This window comes from Spea bombifrons, chromosome 2, assembly GCF_027358695.1.
Source record: "Spea bombifrons isolate aSpeBom1 chromosome 2, aSpeBom1.2.pri, whole genome shotgun sequence".
Taxonomy (NCBI): Eukaryota; Metazoa; Chordata; class Amphibia; order Anura; family Pelobatidae; genus Spea; species Spea bombifrons.
Window position 1 is genome coordinate 91,284,864 of NC_071088.1, and position 14,803 is coordinate 91,299,666.

General features: G+C 37.3%; 1 protein-coding gene across 1 annotated transcript in view; it reads left to right on the plus strand.

Annotated features, from left to right (window-relative positions):
• Nucleotides 1-14,247, plus strand: part of MGAT4A (alpha-1,3-mannosyl-glycoprotein 4-beta-N-acetylglucosaminyltransferase A) — a 32,858-nt gene extending 18,611 nt beyond the window's left edge. The window contains exons 6-16 of the mRNA XM_053455167.1: nt 1,188-1,234; nt 2,175-2,288; nt 2,522-2,597; nt 3,772-3,886; nt 4,600-4,730; nt 6,001-6,108; nt 7,303-7,496; nt 9,959-10,037; nt 10,444-10,510; nt 13,680-13,792; nt 13,901-14,247. Coding sequence (XP_053311142.1) covers nt 1,188-1,234; nt 2,175-2,288; nt 2,522-2,597; nt 3,772-3,886; nt 4,600-4,730; nt 6,001-6,108; nt 7,303-7,496; nt 9,959-10,037; nt 10,444-10,510; nt 13,680-13,792; nt 13,901-13,930 — 1,074 coding nt within the window. The 3' untranslated portion in view covers nt 13,931-14,247. The remainder of the gene's footprint in view (nt 1-1,187; nt 1,235-2,174; nt 2,289-2,521; nt 2,598-3,771; nt 3,887-4,599; nt 4,731-6,000; nt 6,109-7,302; nt 7,497-9,958; nt 10,038-10,443; nt 10,511-13,679; nt 13,793-13,900) is intronic.
• The last annotated feature ends 556 nt before the right edge of the window (nt 14,248-14,803 follow it).

Genomic DNA, 14,803 nt, shown 5'->3' on the forward strand with positions numbered 1-14,803 from the left:
AGGTATGGGCTACATAATTCCCTGGCCCTGATCTTTCCGTAAAGTTACGCCGTGGTAACTCCACTTTGTGGTCATCAGGCCAAGTTAAATATCCAAACTTAACAATGGGCTTAAAAAAGCATTGTTAATATAATAGCCCTGGGATTTTGTATCCCAAATGTTTGATACGGTTACCGAGGTCTCATTTTAATTTACAGTGGTATTAGGGAAGCTAGTTTTTTTTCCCCTGAACCAACAGTCCTGCGTGGGCATGCATTTTTAATCAGTCCAGCTGGAACTTGTTAAACATTTACTGTGGAACACAAATATTTAAAATGGAAGGGTTTGCTTCAGACAAGCACCATGAACTAGTGTTCTAACATGGGTGTTATACTTGGATGTTTGCTAAAATGATGTTGGAGAAGCAACTCATGAAAGAATAAGATTTAAATAACGTTGAAACTGTGGTAAAATCTGGAATCTAACGTGTAGTTTTAGATACAAATGTTTTATTGTGGAACTCATAGGGTTTTGCTTCCAAAGTTTGTTTGCAGATGCTTTTAGGGTAGTTATATCTAGCTCATTTTGAGATGGTTTGTCCATTTATTAACCTCTAATATTTTCAAACTTGAAAATAAAAAATTGAATAAGGAAGTTTTGGAGCAATTTGTTTTTTATCTTTCTGTAAAAGACCTTTATGTAAAAAGACATTGAGGGAGAAGGTTTTAGGGAAAAAGCACCTACTTATTGGTACATGAGTTTTATCTTGTGGGGTTTATAGATTTGCCTAATGCTGTTCCTCAACATACTGTAACACTGGATGATGGGAAGTATTTTCCTTATTGGTCACATTGTTCTCCTCCTCAAATTTTTGTTCGCTTATGTAATTTCTCATTTCTCCAGTAAGTTAATATCTTTCTTTTTCTTCAAGTTTATTCTCTCTTGTTCTGAACATGCTAATTTATTGTTTGAAATAATGCCAGACAATACATTTTCTTTTACAAAGAAGTCCTTGATGTTTAGACAAGCTACTTCCCTTTATTGTTGATGTGGTGGATGTTCGGGGCTAGTGAAATTCTTAACCACAAGATTGTGTATAATAAATCTATCTATCTATCTATCTATCTATCTATCTATCTATCTATCTATCTATCTATCTATCTATCTGCAAAGTTATTTTGTTTCAAGACATTTTTTCCCCCCCATAGACAGACATTGAATACGTGCACAGTGTAGTCGGAAGCTTGGAAAAAGAGTAAGTTCATATGAAACTAATACTAATGTGAATGTTAATCCATTCCCTTGTGATATTCCGCCTGGATTATTGCAACTCCCTACTAACTGGTTTCCTCCTCTCCTGCCTTTCCTTTCTCCAATCTGTCCTCAAAACTACAGCTAGACTAATCTTTTTCTGTCACTGTTCCTCATCTGCTGCTCCACAATGCCAATCGCTCCACTGACTCCACATACCTTTCAGAATCAAATTCAAACTTCTGATCTACATCGTCCTTAACAGCTGCACCGTCCCTATATATTTCTACCGTTCTTTCTGAATACACCCCTATCCACCCTCTTCGTTCCTCTCATGACCCTCATCTCTCTTGTACAATAATTTTCTTTTCCCACTCCTGTGTTCAGGATTTGACCTGTGCTGTAACCCTTCTCTAGAGTTCCCTTCCCAGTTCTGTCAGATTTTCTCCCTCATATGCAAATTTCAAAAGCTCTCTAATAAGCTTTATTGAGAAACGTACAACCTTTCTTCCTAACACTCACAACCATCATCCTAATCAAGCCATCTGAAAGACCAACAACCTCCACAGCTCATCCAGACTCTATCAACTCATCCCCATCCAAGCCATCCTCTCCTACTGTTTCACCTTCCCTCAACCACTGACTAGATTGTAACCTCGCAAGAGCAGCTTCTTCTCCTTTTGTTATTTGCCATTAAAATGTTCTACTGACTCTACTGTAACAGCGCTACGGAATCTGCTGGTGCTATATAAATAAATGTTATCAGTAGATCTAATGATCACTAATATTATAATCTTCATGTTTAATGACTTACCATCTGCATAAATCTGGAAGGTAGTACTGTTACATTTCCTGTTACATTAAGTTTTTTGTGAAAAATCGTGTCATATGCTGCAGCTTATCTCATGCACTTGTTGCACCCTTTGTCCCTATCTCTCAATAAGATTCTCCACTGAAATCAACTCTGGTTTAGTGGAAGTCATCTCGCCTCCAGCTACGTATTATCCTGACCTCACAAATTTAAAGGAGACCTTTGGAGACTCAAAGGAAAGAGTACGGTAGGTATTTTTCCTGTTTTTGTTTCTTTCTAGAAAACTTGTGTGTGTATATACAGTATACATCAGTATATATATATCAAACTTTGTTCCTTAATAGAAGCCAATACTAAGTATCTGTTTACACAAGTATTCACAGGAAGTAAATCCAGCTGTGTCCCACTACAGAAAAAGAATTATGTGTGAAATTGCGAAATTGAATTTTGCATCCCTATTCATATTTATTTTGATTGCAGATGGCGAACGAAGCAAAATTTAGATTACTGTTTTCTTATGATGTATGCTCAGAGGAAGGGGATTTATTACCTACAGGTACATTTCTGATAAACGAAAGATTTTGTTGCTATGGAAATGTTGCTATTGGTTACTTCTGCTTACATGATGAATGCATTGTGCGTATATTGTGCATGAGCCTTCGTGTGCATCTTCATTTTGATGATCAGACTTTGGGCTTTGTTGAGCTAAGGCTTTGGGGTGGCGCACCAGGTTTACATTAAATACAGCGCTTATTGAAGGGTCAAAGCCTGTATGCAACCATGAAAAGTTGTGGTTTTTTATAAGATGACTTGTCATCTGCTTTTTTGCTTTTTTAGAAAATAACGAAAACGCAGATTATAAAAGTGTGAAACTTCCAAAGCAATTCTAGCTTGTTTGAGGAAACCAACTTTATTTTGTTTAACAATGATAGATGAATTATGAAGAAGCAGCTTGTACTGTAAAAGTTTCCAGCTACTTTCTGTAGGCAGCCAGCACTGTCTTCTTGCAAACAGTGATCCACCTGTGAGAAATCCAATTTGACCTACATCCAATAACAGGATCTCATCTAGATCATTTAATGATTTTGACTCAAATGAGCTTCTCTAACGACAGCAGTAATAACATAAGTTTGGTCATTTGGCATATGGTTTCAGCTGATTGGCTGAGATGTGCGTTCACGGCATAAGGGCGCATCATATATCAGATGGCTGCAGAAAACGAGGCGGTTCTTTCTTTATACACCTAATTTCCTGAAAATTCCAGGAAATGAGCTCTCTAAGAGTGTTGATCCCTTAATTGTAATTCTCATGTATAAGGAGGAAAAAATCCCCTCTAACATAAAGCTCTAGAAAACGGTCTGCATGTATAGGATGCTGATTCTGTTAGATGAGGAAAGAGAGAAGCCAGGTTTCCTATCGTAGATCTGCAGGGCAGGGTTTATTGGTAACATGCAATCCTGATGTCAGCACTACATGGGACGAAAATCGAGACACATGGCTAATATTAAAAGGGAAACCTTCCAACACTGAGTATGTCTGTCTTGGGTCAAGGGTGGGGTAGAATTTATCTTCCTGTCTGTCTGCCAGGAAAAAGCACGATAGCAAAGTATTAATGTTAAGAGGAAATCATCATTCTGTTGCACAAATAGCTGTTTGCGTGTTTCAAAAGAATATTTGTCTGAATGTAAAACCTCAATGCACTGCATGTAACTTGATTTTTCTTCCAATAGCTTGAAGATGATATAGTTGCCAAGCAGAGTTATTTTAATACAATAAAGAATTTTGCTCTACAACTATCCTCTGAAGATTGGATGATTCTGGAATTTTCTCAGCTAGGTTTCATTGGTAAGCAGGTTTATACAAACCACTTTATTCAGTGCCAGATACGTAGGCAGGATCTACTCCTATTATTCTCGGCCCATGAGACAAAGCATTGTATTTCTCCGGATCACATGAGTGTGTTGCCTCTCGGGTTACCCTTTGTAGCAGTATTACATTATCCATGTTTCTTTTTCATTCCGAGATACCGTGTCTAAAGATTTATGTCATCTTTGAAAATTAAAAATCTTTTTTCACCGGCATTCACTTATATCACTGAATGATTTTTAACTTGTTTGGATAATAATTGCATAATAATTTCAGGCAACAAGCATACCAGCCATTTGTATGTGTTTGTACACCCTTGGTTCCTTGCTCATGCTCATACAATGGCTCAGTCCCAATCACCCATTCTAATGAATGTGTATGGAGGAACGGACTTCATAAAGAATCAGCTCAGTGTGGCGTTTGAGCATAAAATATCACATCACGTGACTGACAGGTCTGCAGATAAAGAATGTTTATTGGTACAAAATCAGATTCATTTTCCCATGGAACTTTCCCTGTTTTTGAGAATTATTCTTAATATTTAGTTGAGAAAATTATCATGGTTGCCTTTTTACACTGGATTATAGAATTGATGTTTCCAGTAGTTTCAGCTCATTTATTAGGTATTCTTTCTAATCATGCTTGACCATGTGTATGTACACTGACATTTGTATACCTGTTAACTATTGCAGGTAAAATGTTCCAATCACCGGATATTACGCTGATTGTTGAGTTCATTTTTATGTTCTACAAGGAAAAGCCTATTGATTGGCTTTTGGATCATATACTGTGGGTAAAAGTCTGCAACCCAGAAAAAGATGCTGTAAGTAATATTGTAAAGCAGTTCATTTTCTAATTTGATTTGCTTTCATACGTGTGTGTGCTTATTCACTATATGACCAAAAGTATATGGACACCCTTAAGCCACATCCATTGCTAGCAGGTGTATAAAATGAAATGCATTGGGAGCCATCTCCATATACAAACATTGGCAGTAGAATGGGTCATACTGAAGAGCTCAGTGACTTTAACTTGCCAGAGGATGCCACCTTTGCTGCAAATTGGTTTGTCAAATTTCTATCATGCTAGATATATCACTACAAACTGCCTTTGTAAGCAACCCCTGGGCAAGCACTGTGCGTAGGGAGCTTCATGGAATTGGTTTCAGTGGCTGAGCAACTGCACACAAACTGAAGATCACTATACACAATACCAAGTGCTGGTTGGTATGGTGTAAAGCCACCGGGCTCTGGAGCAGTGAAATTGTGTTCTCTGAAATGATGAATCACGCTTCTGATAGATGAACCTAGGTTCGGATGAGTTTGGTGTAGAGGAGTGTGACTGGCCCGCACAGAGCCCTGACCTCAACCCCATTGAACACCTTTGGGATGAACTGGAATGCAGATTCGGAGCCAGGCCTTCTCGTCCAACATCAGTGCCTGACTTCACAATGGCTCACAATTTCCCAGAAACACTCTCCAACATCTTGTGATGAGCCTTCCCAGAAGAATGGAGGCCATTATAGACACAAAGAAGACACAACTTCATATTAATGCCCATTGTTTTGGAATGGGATGTCCAAGAAGCCCATATAGGTGTCCACATATGTTTTGGTCAAACAGAGGTCAACAAATATGGTTTGATTCTAGAAACCAGCCAAAAAATGTAGGAAAGTGTTTTCCCCCCAGAAAGGATGCTAACACATACCTTAACATACTACCATACTAACACGCAGTAAGGTACTTACACACACACACACACTTTTTTGTTTACCTCCACCTTTTTTGGCTCACGATTGCTTTTCTGCACCCTTGTGGTCCTTGCGCTGGGGTGAGCCATCAGGACCAACTGATTTATCACAGTCTCAGAACATGTCCTCCATGATTGACCTTCATACACGATTAAATGTCTTGTGGAAAACCAGTTCCAGGAAATCTCCGGGATAAATGTCTTGCCCTCCTTCCTGTAGTTGTTTATATATGTTTATATAATGACAATCCATGCAGCGGATTCAAAGGGAAATTTACTGCAATGTTGTTCTGCTTTGCAGTCAGTAAAATTCTCTATTTTCCTGTTTTCTTTTCTTTTTGAAGAAACATTGTGATAGACAGAAATCGAATCTGCGAATCCGATTCAGGCCATCCCTTTTCCAACATGTTGGTCTACATTCTTCATTAGCAGGAAAAATACAAAAGCTTACGGTAGGTAAATGTTAACCATTCCTATGACAAGTGTATTTTACACCATAACAATGAACTTTTTTACGATGGTAACCTTATGTTTGTTGAACCTTAATTTTATGTGTATACATACAGTATATATATATATATATTATACATAAATACATTCATAAATACAAATATGTCTGTTTTTTATTTAAAATGTAAAAACTGTGTAAAATAACAAAAAGGCTCCCTAACTAGCCACGTTTTTTACTATGTTGAAATCGTTTGGGTTATGAGTGGCAATAAAAGGGAAGTGCTGTTAAGTGCTAAGTGTATTCTTTGGCCTGTATATATATTCAGTTCTGGGTGGAGCAAGCAAACGTTGATTAACTTAGGAGCGCAAAGAGTCTTTATTACTATTTGTAATATATAATAATAGGACAAGACGCTCACTCCCAGATTATGGCCTATTTTCGTTTCTTTAAGTCCATGAGGCGCCATGCACATATTTTAGAATATTCTGAAACTTTGATTTCAAAGTTCTGTTTTGTAATGCGTGGCTTTATATTATTGAATGTGTTGTGTGTTTAGGGAGGGAACTGTCATAATTGAGCAAGGAATGTTAGTCTGTCTGGTCCTGTTTTTCTTGGAGATTGTCATGTCCAGAAAATGTGATGTGTGTGTGTGTGGCAGAGTAGTTGAAGGTGAGAGCAAATTATGGTGGAATTGATTAAATCTGCTACAAGCTACTTTTTACCAGCTCTGCAAGTTAAGAAGATGCCATCAATGTAGCAAAAGTAAACAAGGGGTTTGATGCCATAAAAAAATAAGTTTGCATTTTGAGGTGCCATATTTTTCCTTCTTGCTGTTCTTATTTGTGTAGTTGTATGTCCTCCTCCGGTGGCTCATACCTGCTGATCTAAACATTCTTGACAGCTGCTAGGCCACTGTATATAGAGATTCCAGATCCATGGTTGGTAAATTGATACAACCTGAATGAGGGTGAATGTAAAAAAAAAAAAAAACCTACGGATTTAGTTCAAACCATTTTGTGTCTGGTGTGCAATAGATTTTCATGCCTAAGGACTGTGTGTTTGCTTAGCAAGCACATCAAACAAATTAAACAAGCACTGACATTTTGTGAGGGATAGAAATATAAAGAATATGTTTACAATTTTTGTAAAAACATAAAAAATAACCATATCTGTATTTTGTGTTTTCTCTGGATAGGATAAGGACTTCCTGAAACCGTTACTGCATAAAATCCATGTGAACCCACCAGCTGAAGTGTCAACATCTTTAAAAGTTTACCAAGGTCACACGTTGGAAAAGACATATCTTGGGGAGGATTTCTTCTGGGCCATCACACCCCTGGCTGGAGACTACATCCTCTTTAAGTTTGACAAACCCGTGCATGTAGAAAGGTTAGTCATTTTGTGTTGTCTGCTAATACTGAAGTCAGTGTGTCATGTTGTGTGATGGCCGAACGCTGCTGCAATGATACATTGCTGTAATTGTATTTTAGGAGATACCCGGAGGAAAAAAAACAATGTCATAGCTGCTTGAGCACAATGTTTCTCTGCTTTAGTCTTCGGCTGTACAAACATTGCTACTACTTAGGCTAAAGGATTAAGCTCATAGGTTATTGTGCCAGATGTATGTGTAGAATTGTGTTTCTTGGTGCATGGTAAGGTGTAAGTAATACGGTATATAAGCAAATTGTCTTATAAATGCATAATTATTAAGTGCTGACAAATGCCACAACACTTCAATGGGCAATCCTATGCTATTGCTTGGGCTTGCTTCTCCCAGGATATTACATCTTAAAGAAATGTGTGCCTTCACACAAGAATCAAAATGATTGCCCAAACTAATACCTTTTCATATGTAGATTTATATTGAATCATTTAGTAATTGATAAAAAGTTTTTTTTTACATAAAAAATTAATTATAAATATATATATATTGTACACACTTGTTGGTGGTTCATTTATTAACACATATGAGAAAATTACAAATAACTAAAAAAACAACGCTTTTTATTATTAAAATATATATGGCACCCACCCTTTTTACCATAACTTATAAATGCTGCTAGTTTAGAGGTTCATGTAGTCTTAAAAGTATATCATTGCTGTGCCTTGAAATAGCATTTTTTGGGAACAACAAAAATCTTAAAACCACACATCCTAACCATCTCCCTGTTCCAGCAAGCGGCACTATTGTCCTGTTTTTGCAGGCAGGAGGGATCATAGGCCTGGTTAGGTAGATCAGAGGATCACATCCTGTGCGCTAGGATATGATGTCATATCCTTGCATTCTGACTTAAGGCACCACAAGGTGATAAGGGTAAAATTACATGCTTATAATGTCCCTGGCCCAGCTTTCTGTGCGTTCAGTGTTATCAATTAAAATATTGTCCTTCTATTGTGTTATGTGGTTGGTTGCACATTTTGATAACATCTTGATGCAGAATGAATTGTATAAACTTGCAGTTTCTCCATGCCCTGATGTCATATAATTAAATGTGTGCATCTGTGATTCCATACCTCATACAATCAAGCTTTATTATCATCAATTGGCATTCGTCTCATGGAAGCTCTGATACACAAATATACAGTATATAACCATTTGTACAATACTAGATGATTGATTAAAGGAAAAAAAGAGCCCATAATTTACCATATACAATGCAATCTATTGTATCTCATATGCATATAAATGAATAACAGTTTTCCTTAAGCGAATGATTAGTGACGTTAGCGGTTCGAAAGCGATGTGCTTTTCTCGAGCTATTGTTCAATGTGACAGAAGTGTGACTGCTTTTGTAAATAGAAAAATGGAAAGGAGTAATGGGCATATATATAATTTTATAAGATTAAAATATGCAATTACTCTGGCAGCTGCAAATTTCAAAGCACCGCGAGCATCCTCACTTAATTTATTTTTGTTGCAAGAAACCAATTGCCTGTAGACTAATAGTGTGTGTAAATAACATGAAGTAAAGCTTATTGAGGTGAAAAATTAAATGAATATACATTGGAAGATTTATTGCTACAGTACATATAGGAATTATGTTTGGCTCTATGGATAGTCAAAGTCTGTTCCTAGGATTGGAATAGAGAATCGTACGTCAACTGGTAAGTTTTGTGGCCGCCTGGGAAGTTTGCGTTAAGGGCTCCAGGGTTGTTGCAGCTTTCATGCTGGTAGATTGGTGTCTAGTTATTTAATAAAGAGAGCCTACATCATTCAAAATATGCTAATATATCAACATATGTGGGTTTTTTGTTTGGTAGTTGGTAGGATGGGCCCAAAAGCCTTGTAGGACACATCTGGGAAGCAAGCCTCTAGTTCAGTGCATCCCGTTCGGGGGCCACAAACCGCCAAGAATTATGTGTGTCTTTGCCTGAAAACAATTTAATTTTAATTAAGAAGCATGCTTGAGCTGGGATGTGCAGCCTGTTTGCAGCCCTTAATGTCTGAAGTTGAGCACCACTGCTCTAGTTGGTGAACCATAAATATAGTAACAAACCATGAAAGCCAATGGCCATCATTGAAGATTGGTAGTAGAGCGCCTTGAATGCACCGTATGTATATGTGATATATATATATGTATGTATATGTGTATGTATGAGAACGTCTGTCAAGCTGTCTATGGTTTGCTTAGTAAGTAGCAGATCACAGATGGAATAGTAATCATCAGGCTTGTAGAAAGCATAGACAGCTGGTTGTAGTGGTGACTGAGCCTCGAGCAATATTGTTACTGCGGTGTTAGCCAGATACTCCCTTCAATCTCTCTGTTTTATCTGTGAACCACGAGGATAGATCAGAATGTTTCTATGAATACACAATTTTCCTTGAAATAAATTGTTTGCTTTCCTCGTAGGTATTTATTTCACAGTGGAAACCCTGAACACCCTGGAGACTTGTTATTTAACACAAGCGTGGAGGTCTTGCCTTTCAAGGTACGATATTTTCCTGCACACATTAAGTAGTATCTTTGGAAATGTTTCTTTTAATGTAAAATGGGAATTTAAGTGTGCATGGGAGAGCAGCGGGTAGAAAGCTAAATAAGTTGTCATGAAACAAAATAGCCAAAGTATTGCGTTAAATGGAAAAAGTTAGGATTCTTAGGCACAGAAAATCACTGCTACATGTCAAATGAAAACAGTATGAGAGCATGGATGTTCATCCATTGTTTGCCGGCCATGTAAAGGAGGTGAAGTGTAGGGAGCATTCGGTTATAATTAGTGTACTCGTGTAATATTATGATCTCTGATAATAATTGCTTGTATGTTATGCAGCATTTAAGTAGGTTAGTGAGAAGGAAGAACAGGTTCCATTGCAACTTTTCTAATTTTTTTTCCCCAGAAAGATAATTTGGCGCTAACAAAGAATACCAAAGACAGGCAATTACCAGATGGCTTCTTTAGAATAGGTAAGATATTTTGTGGCTGATCAATTTAATTTCAATGGGGAAGAAACTGATTTTATCATTGGCAATTGTAATTGAATGACAGAGCATGAGAAGAATAGTAATGAGAGTGTTCACATAATAATTCATACTAATTAATAATTTACATATAATCATCATTTAAAGGTACACCACAACCATGATATGGGTCATGCATTTTATAGCTAAGTGTCCCCTTTAAATGATCATTTTTGTTCTCTTGCAAATGCACGGTGTATTTTGGCGTTTACCTATTTCTTTTATGTGCACCTGCCCTGTGTTGTATATTGTCCCATAGTGAGATGAGCCAAAAACCATACAATAACATATACACGTGGGGTATTCCTGTAATCTGGAAATGCATTTTGGTGAATTTTTGAGCGCTTGCACATTTTCTGCACAAAAAATATGTAACCAAGGTGAAAGCATTTTGGGGAAAAACATATAAAAAAAATTAAGAATAGCTACATTTGGATTGGTGGCCAAACGGCTGTACACCAAGTACCCAGTGAAATACTCAGGATTTTTACTACATAAACTACATACCTGAGTGTTATTTACTGTTACAAACCTTCTATTTGCCCTGCGATTGTCACAAAGATATGGGAATGCAATACATATAAGGCTTTTCCAAACTCAAGACAACTATTTAGGTACTTTAGGTAAATCATAGAAAGTGTCTTTTTTGTTTCATTCATAGGATTGTGTATCTAAACATGGTATCAAAGAAAGTCCTTGAAAAACAGATATTTAATTTGCATGGGTACATTAAAAATGAAAAAGAGGAATCAGCTAAACAAACATAAAAAAAGCACTCTAGTTTTTGGGGTAAGAAATACCCTCTGTAGAGAAGGGGTTAATATGCATTATTTATTGGTGAGGCTACGTGGGGCAGTACGTATATTTCTGGAATAAAGGTATATAATGCATTATATTGATTCTTCTTTGTATGCCATGGTCATTTATTCTCATATGTTGTATACTTCTATTTTTAACCAATTTTTAACTAATTTGCCTTCCAAAAACAAACAAAAAAAAATCTGCATTTCACTAATATAATGTAATCACTGTGTTTTAATGTAATTACCTTGGATTTACAAATTGTCTACTTCAACCAGGCTTTATCGGTCCGTGACTATAAACTCTGCATGAAAGCAAGCTTTGTGAGCATTATGTCTAAGTGTCGTACAAGAAAGTTAATGTTGCCATCTTTCTGTAAGATTATGATCATCAAACGATAATGCCTCTCTGTCTGAAACCTCAGTATTCAAAGCAGGTAAAAAGAAGTATCTTCAGGAAAGCGTGTATTTCGTATTAAGAAGTCAATTTATTATATGGTAATCCTCTTAAAAAAAATAAATAAAAACCAGATCACAGCCAACACTTATTAACATATTAAGGCATATCTCAAAAGGAGCTATGCTAACATGACATATTTATCAATACCACAATATATATATTTTTTTGTATTTGACCCATTAAGGGCAAATATATGTTTGCGATGGTGGTACACAATAATATGGTGCTATCGGGAGAGCGTTACCGGCTTTGTTAATGTCGACTTCTGCAACAAGCTACACATCATCCTCGATAATTGGGAGACAGATGGCTTGTGATGTCCCCCCGGGGATTAGAAATAGAAAGTATAGCAAACAAGTGAAAATGCAGCTGGAAATTTGCAGTACTGCATCCCGTACCATGTTTTAGTGGCTGAGCCACAGAAAATGTAAGATGTAGACACAAAGACTCATGTGATGTCACTTTGCCATGTCACAAATGAAACTTGGTGCAGTCCCTGGTCCAATGGACAGCAACGCCTGGGAACTGAAAGTTCTTATAAGAAGCTGAACTCAAGAGGAACCTCATTTAAGTTGAAAGACTCTACTCGAGCTGCCGAGTAGCAGAGAAACGGCGTGTTTGGGTTAGAACTTCCCTGAAGCCTAAAGGTGCTGTTCTCTTATCATCATGAGTAAACAGATCATATCATATTTCTTTTAGTCATCCGTGCCAAGTTTTAATAACTCAACAACACAAAAACCTCTTTTCTTTTGTTTCTATGGTGACAACCTATGCCTGCTTTTGGATCATATGGCAGTAATTCTTTACCTTTAGTGAATAAACCCCTAGAATATTGCATTTTCATTGGTATATAGTCTTTATAAATGTTCTGACTGTGGTAGCTCTCTGCTACAAGCCCTACAAACTGTGAAGTGTAAGGTGACATCGTAGGTGTAATACCTGGTGGTTTTATAAATAAGCTGCTATTACAAACTGCTGTAATGAAGTCATGCTAGGGAATAATGTTTTTGAAGGCATATTTTAGTAAAATAAAAATACTGTAGTTGTAATGCTCTATGGTAGAGGTTTGCGGTTTTGAATGAACGTAGCCCCCTCTAATGGTAAGGTAAGGAAATAGCACCTACGGAGGTAGAGCGGGATTTTACAATCCCATCACTTGAAAAATCCTTCCCCATACATTCCAAGTTTCCTAATTTAGGATTAAAATCCCTATATCGCTCTTTCCTCTCCTGATGTCTCTCTTCTGGGAGTTCATAATGTTTTGAGAGTGTTGAGTGTATTACAGTGTTCTACGGAGGGGTGGATAAATAATGGGGCAAAAGGGTTATTTGCTCAGGGCCCAATGGTACCAAAGGGCCCCTAAGTGCCGCTTACCTTTGTAATGTATATATTTGCCTGCACTGTGCAGAAGGACCTCAGTACTTGGGTGGGTGACGCAGAGGCTCACTTCATGCATGGGGTCCCTCTTCAACAGCAGGAGTATTTGTAGAGACGGGGACAGACTCTATTGCTGGTGTATGATTAGTGATGGCAGGAGGAGCTTTTTATTTACTGCAGTGGAAGCTGCATGGCTGTCTGCTTGTAAGGTTCAAGGCAAAGCTCAGAGTTACTACGTCAGGATCTCCTGAACAGAAGCCCGCCGTCACAGGGGCCGAAATGCCCTCTGCAGGTAGGAGCTTGGATCCACGTGTGTGGGCATGTCTATGAACACCTGCTCCTGACTCTTAAAAACACAATCTACTGCCCCAAACGGCCTCACCAATGATGAATTCATACTTAAGTACTTAAAGTAATTACTTTTTACCTGTGTTTGTGGCTGCCAGAAGTTGAGAATATCTGCTTTATTTATTTCAAGGTAAATTTGAAGATGGGACTGCAGAAGGAGTGGTAGACCCGAGTCTGAACCCCATTTCAGTTTTTCGGCTTTCAGTTTTACAGAATTCAGCCGTTTGGGTCATTCTTAACGAGGTCAGTATAGCTATTAACGGCAATTATTATTAGCATTACATTTTATTTGTGGATGCCAAACACGTTGACGTATTGTACTTTTCATATTATTTGTTTTCTGCTTTACAGATCCATATCAAAAAAATTCAAGGTGACTGATATGACCAGAGAAAGACTTTGAAATGCCGTCCCGGTCCGGACACTCCTTACATGTCCTCACCGCCTGTTTGCTCTGTGTGCATGCACCTTAATTTTGTTCGCTCTTGTAATTTTGTTTCAATTCTACCTCTGTGTTATCTACTGTAGCCAAGAAGGTCGTAGGTATGTTTTTTTTTTTTTCTTGACCAGACCGTATCAAATATCTAAACAGCCCATCTGGCACAAGAACAACCTATTATCTTCCGCACAAACTATTCTACAATCCGTATTAAGCTTCTATCTTAACATGATATGCGTATACATTCCAAGAGGAAAGAAAACAAGCAGATGCGTATTATGCAGGAAGGAAATGTTAAAATTCTATTTTATTTTATTACTTACACAGATTTTCTAGATTATCAGGGAAGAGCATATACCTATCTGATGATGTATATAGAGATATAGATGTACACATAGTACGTACACTCACAGCCAGCTAATAAATATATTTATTTTAATGATAGTACCGTTGTGTGCTGCAGAATGCTTAATGTTTTATATGATGTGCTCTCTCTTTTTATTATGCATATATTAATGATCACATAAAAAGAGCGCATCACAGGGATTGTGATAATTGCAAATCACTTGTGTTTGATTTTATTTACAAAGCGCAGAAAAAAAAAAACCCAAAACCTTTCAACAGGAAGTTTGCCTTAAATCCAATAAATGTGTGCAGTGTGGCAATACCCCAATACTATTCCTAAAATCAATAAGAAGGAAGGTGAGACTTTGGAGGGGAGGGCATTTACTTTCTAAATAGTTGTGTATTTTTTTTTGCAATTCTACACCAAAATTACCCAATACTAATAGGTATGTGTGATGGCTTGTAATTCT